Here is a 5,900-nt window from a genome sequence, read left to right on the forward strand (position 1 = left end):
AAACTAGTTGAACCATTGTGGAAGACAGTGTGGCAATCGCTCAAAGATCTAGAACTAGAAATACCATTTGACCCAGCCATCCCATTACTGGGTATATACCCAAAGGATTATAAATCATACTGCTATAAAGACACATGCACACGTGCATTTATTGCGGCGCTATTCACAATAGCAAAGACTTGGAATCAACCAAAATGTTCATCAACGACAGACTGGAATAAGAAAATGTGGCACATATACACGATAGAATACGATGCAGCCATAAAAAAGGATGAGGTTGTGTCCTTTGTAGGGACACGGATACAGCTGGAAACCATCATTCTCAGCAAACTATTGCAAGAACAAAAAACCAAACACTGCATGTTCTCACTCATAGGTGGGAACTGAACAATGAGATCACTTGGACACAGGAAGGGGAACATCACACACTGGGGCCTATTGTGGGGAGTCGGGAGGGGGAGGAATAGCATTAGGAGATATACCTAATGTAAATGACGAGTTAATGGGTGCAGCACACCAACATGGCACATGTATACATATGCAACAAACCTGCATGTTGTGCACATGTACCCTAGAACTTAAAGTACAATTAAAAAAAAAAAAGAAAAACAAGTAGAGAAACAAAAATTGATACAGAAAAAAATGTCAGGCTTATGCACTAAATTATCCATAATTAGTTTAATTATGAATGGTCTATCAAGAGACAGATAATACAAGAGTGTATTTAAAAGTATGACCGTTTCGTATATGTTTCTTGTATGCTGTGTACAAGAAACTCACTTGAAATTTACCAATCCAGGGCAGGCTAGATTAAAAGGATGAAAAAAGATATATTACACAAACATTAATGCAAGGAAAGCAAGAGTGCTTGTATGTATATCAGATAAAGCAAAGAAAATTACCGGAAACAGAGAGGTTATGTAATGATCAAAGGTTTAATCCATGAAGAGGACAGCAATTTTACAAGTGTACTCACCAGACAACAGAGCTTCAAAATATGTGATGTGAAAATTACCAGAACTAAGGCGGGTCTGGCTCGGACCTGAGCTGCCTCAGGATGTAAAGTGTAACGAGGTGACCGGGGCGGGGCGGGGGGGAGTGGGGGGTCTCAGCATGGGTCTGTGAGGCCTATGGGGTGCCTGCGTTCCCCAGCGGCCCCCGCAGGCGGCTCCGCAGTGGTCCACTCCGGTAGGTTGCCACCTGCGGATTCGGATTCTAGACCCAAGGCTGAGTGTTCTCCACCGTTTGTTGTGGCCAGTGTTATTGCGGTGATCCCAGAGCAGTTTGGCGCTATGGAGGAGCCCGGCGCTACCCCTCAGCCCTATTTGGGATTGGTCCTGGAGGAGCTATGCAGGGTTGTGGCAGCACTACCTGAAAGTAGGAGACCAGATTCGAATCCTTACGGTTTTCCATGGAATTGGTGGTATGTGCAGCTGTTTTTGGATTTTTTGCTGTTCTCCTTTTTCTGTGGAGAAGTTTTAGATCGGTTAGGAGTCGGCTTTATGTGGGAAGAGAAAAAAAACTTGCTGTAACGCTTTCTGGACTAATTGAAGAAAAATGTAAACTACTTGAAAAATTTAGCCTTATTCAAAAAGAATACGAAGACTATGAAGTAGAGTCATCTTTAGAGGATGTCAGCTTTGAGAAGGCAGCAGCAGAAGCACGAAGTTTGGAGGCAACCCGTGAAAAGCTGAACAGGTTCAATTCTGAACTTGAGGATGAAATCCTCTGTCTAGAAAAAGAGTTCAAAGAAGAGAAATCTAAACATTCTCAACAAGATGAATTGATGGCGGATATTTCAAAAACGATACAGTCTGTACAAGATGAGTCAAAATCCCTCAAATCACAAATAGCTGAAGCCAAAATCATTTTCAAGATTTTTCAAATGAATGAAGAACGACGGGAGATAGCGATAAAAGATGCTTTGAGTGAAAATTCTCAACTTCAGGAAAGCCAGAAGCAGCTTTTGCAAGAAGCTGAAGTATGGAAGGAACAAGTGAGTGAACTTAACAAACAGAAAATAACATTTGAAGACTCCAAAGTACACGCAGAACAAGTTCTAAATGATAAAGAAAATCACATCAAGACTCTGACTGGATGCTTGCTGAAGATGAAAGATCGGGCTGCTGTGCTTGAAGAGGACATAACGGATGATGATAACTTGGAATTAGAAGTGAACGGTGAACCGGAAAATGGTGCTTACTTAGATGATCCTCCAAAAGGAGCTTTGAAGAAACTGATTCATGCTGCTAAGTTAAATGTTTCTTTAAAAACCTTAGAAGAAGAAAGAAACCACATTATTACTCAGTTATCTGAAGTTGACAAAACAAAGGACGAGCTTACAGAGCATATTAAAAATCTTCAGACTCAACAAGTATCTTTGAAGTCAGAAAACATGTATTTTGAAAGTGAGAGTGAGAAACTTCAACGGAAACTTAAAATAATGACTGAATTATATCAAGAGAATGAAATGAAACTCCACAGGAAATTGACACTAGAGGAAAATTACCAGATACAGGAAGAAGAGAAACTTTCTAAAGTGGAAAAAAAGATCAGCCATACCACTGAAGGGCTGGAGACCTACAGAAAGCTAGCCAAAGATCATGAAGAAGAATTGGAGAGAACTATTAATTTTTATCAAAGGCAGGTTATTTCCTATGAGAAAAAAGGACATGATAATTGGTTGGCAGCTCAGACTGCTGAAAGAAACCTTAATGATTTAAGGAAAGAAAATGCTAACAACAGACAAAAATTAACTGAAACAGAGTTTAAATTTGCACTTTTAGAAAAAGATCCTTCTGCACCTGATGTTTCAAATACAGCATTTGACAGAGAGCATTCCCCATATGGTCCCTCACCACTGGGTCGGCCTTCATCTGAAACGAGAGCTTTTCTGTCTCCTCAAACTTTGTTGGAGGGTCCACTCAGACTCTCACCTGTGCTTCCCGGGGGAGGAGGAAGAGCCCCAAGAGGCCCAGGGAATCTTCTGGACCGTCAGATTACCAATGAAAGAGGAGAACCAAACTGTGATAAGTTAGCCGATCCTCACAGGGCTCCTTCTGATACTGGGTCCCTGTCATCTGCGTGGGATCAGGAACGAAGGATGATGTTTCCTCCACCAGGACAATCATATCCTGATTCAGGTCTTCCTCCACAAAGGGAAGACAGATTTTATTCTAATTCTGATAGACTGTCTGGGCCAGCAGAACTCAGAAGTTTTAATATGCCTTCTTTGGATAAAATGGATGGGTCAATGCCTTCAGAGATGGTATCCAGTAGAAATGATGCCAAAGATGATCTTGGTGATTTAAATGTGCCTGATTCATCTCTCCCTGCTGAAAATGAAGCAACTGGAACTGGCTTTGTTCCTCCACCCCCAGCTCCAATCAGAGGTCCATTGTTTCCAGTGAATACAAGAGGCCCGTTCATGAGAAGAGGACCTCCTTTCCCCCCACCTCCTCCAGGAACCATGTTTGGAGCTTCTCGAGGTTACTATCCACCAACGGATCTCCCAGGTCCACCACATGCTCCATTTGCAATGAGAAACATCTATCCACCGAGGAGTTTTCCTCCTTACCTTCACCCAAGACCTGGATTTTACCCCACCCCCATATTCTGAAGGTAGAAGCGAGTTCCCTTCAGGGTTGATTCCGCCTTCAAAGGAGCCTGCTACTGAACATCCAGAACCACAGCAAGAAACCTGACAATATTTTTGCTCTATTCAAAAGTAATTTAGACTGATCTCATTTTCACTTTAAGTAACTGCTGTTACTTAAGTGATTACACTTTTCTCAAATTGAAGTTTAATGGAATTATAGTTCTTAGTATAGTATTTTATAAATAAAGATTATTTAAACGCAAAAGAAATTTAAGTGTGCTGAAGATAACTGCAACTCCAAACCTAACGCTGTGTAGTTCTATGTTCTGCCATCTCGAAGCAAAGTGGAACCAGAAATGAAAGGTAATGGTTTTCGAATCAATTGTCCTCTTTTTTATTGTCTGGCGAATCTGCTGATATACAGGCACTAGCAAAATTGGCAGGCTAAATTTATCCCTTATGTGTACATTTGGTAAATGTGAAGCCAGTGTAGAAAGTATTTCAACTTTACTTTTGGAAACTGCAACACTTTGGAATTTTCTAAATGTATAAATTCTAAACTTGTAGCCCAACTGCCAATATTAAAAAACTTATTCCTGGTCTACAAAAAACAAAACAAAACAAAACAAAAGCCAAAAAATCACACATACATAAACACAAAAAAACCTAGCTTGTAAGAAAGGGAAGCTCATCATTCACTAAGGAAAACCCATTCTATTTTGTTTTCTGTGTTTAAAAAGTAATACATTTACTTTAGTATAACTACAAAAAATTATTTTTCCAAGAGCAAAACAGTTAGAATATTTTCCTTAATTCTCAACGTGGCAACTACACTAAAAAGGTATAAAAAGGGAATGGACTGTAATAATTCTTTGTTGAAATATATTTACTTTAGGTTCTCAAAAATACCCTCAAACTTGACCATGGCTTTTTAAATATTTTAAAATACCAGCTTTTCAAGGTCCTGTCTAGCACTAACATTGTTTTATGAGGTTGTTAAGTAATGAGAAAATAATTTTTGAAGAATATAATTAATATACCTCTTACTCAAGCATTTAAAAAAGTAATAGATATAGTAGTATACAAGCTTTTAAAAAATTATTTAATACATCTAGTAAAATAAACTTATTTTTAACATTTATATCTGAACATGTGGTATGTGTTTTCTAGCTGGAAGTACGGGTAGAGTTTAGAAAAGGAATGAGGAAGATAAGTTTATCTGGAGTTGACATATGAAACCCAAACTAGGCAGATTTTGTGGGAGCAAACTGCAGATTAGTGGCACCTACGGAAAGCACAGGGCACTGCAGTGTGCTTCCCAGGTTCTGAGTCTCTCCTGGTGGGTTTACAGTCAGAACAAGGGCAGCCTCATCTTGCATAGGTACATTAGACTCTTTAGATGTTATGCCTGATTTTACCAAGCGCAGTGCAGAAATTGAGAATAATCTATTATTATATAATTCAGGAAAGAATAGGACACATTGAAAGACATCAATATGCACAGAGGAAAAATGAAGCAAGGTACACATTCATAAATTGACGTGCATTTGAGATAACTGTATTCACTTAATCAAAACCCCAAAGATATTTCTCTGAATGTCAGTAGGTCCCTTTGCAAAAATTACACCAGTGAGAAAATTATGGCAATGAAAGAGAACTGATCTACCCCACCTCCCCCATCTTGCCTTTCCCCCAATCATTCCTGGGCTTAGGCTAGGCTGTCTTTGAGAGATATTTAATTTATGGTTTTAAATTGGAATAGGCCTTCCCCAAGAACTCAATGGCCTTTGCAAAATGAATGAAAGACGATCAGGTTAGGGGAAAGGGAGGAGCCTCATTCTGCTAAGGCACAGAAACAGATTGTCAGCCATTCCTGCAGGTAACACCACTATTGTATATTGGCTTTTGAGATGTTTTTTTTTCAGGTTTTTTTTTTTTTTTTTTTTTCATGTCTGACACCTATGGCTCCACTGGACCCCATGGCTCTACCTGGACCCTCCAATCCTGCCCCTGTGGCCCCACCTAGAAACAATCTAGCCCACAGGAGGACAGCTTTGACTCCCTCAAATTTCGTCTCTGCCCCAACCAATCAGCAGCAAGCCTAGCCACTAGCACTCCTTTCCCCAAAATGCCTTTGAAAAACTCCTAACCTATGAGCATTGGATAGATTGATTTGAGTACTAACTCCTATTATGGGGAGAGGGGAGGAGGGAGGGATGGCATTGGGAGTTATACCTAATGTAAATGATGAGTTGATGGGTGCTGACGAGTTGATGGGTGCAGCACACCAACATGGCACAAG

The 5,900-nt window shown here is 39.9% G+C and overlaps 1 protein-coding gene across 1 annotated transcript; it reads left to right on the forward strand.

Moving 5' to 3' along the window:
• Positions 1-1,271: 1,271 nt before the first annotated feature.
• Positions 1,272-3,867, forward strand: LOC117080819 (cTAGE family member 8-like). Its single transcript, XM_033206118.1, is given in 3 exon segments — positions 1,272-1,413; positions 1,416-3,600; positions 3,602-3,867. Coding segments are annotated over 3 exon segments (2,409 nt in total). The 5' UTR covers positions 1,272-1,292; the 3' UTR covers positions 3,705-3,867.
• The last annotated feature ends 2,033 nt before the right edge of the window (positions 3,868-5,900 follow it).

Source organism: Trachypithecus francoisi, unplaced genomic scaffold, assembly GCF_009764315.1.
Source record: "Trachypithecus francoisi isolate TF-2019V2 unplaced genomic scaffold, Tfra_2.0 Lachesis_group8, whole genome shotgun sequence".
NCBI classification, from domain to species: domain Eukaryota; kingdom Metazoa; phylum Chordata; class Mammalia; order Primates; family Cercopithecidae; genus Trachypithecus; species Trachypithecus francoisi.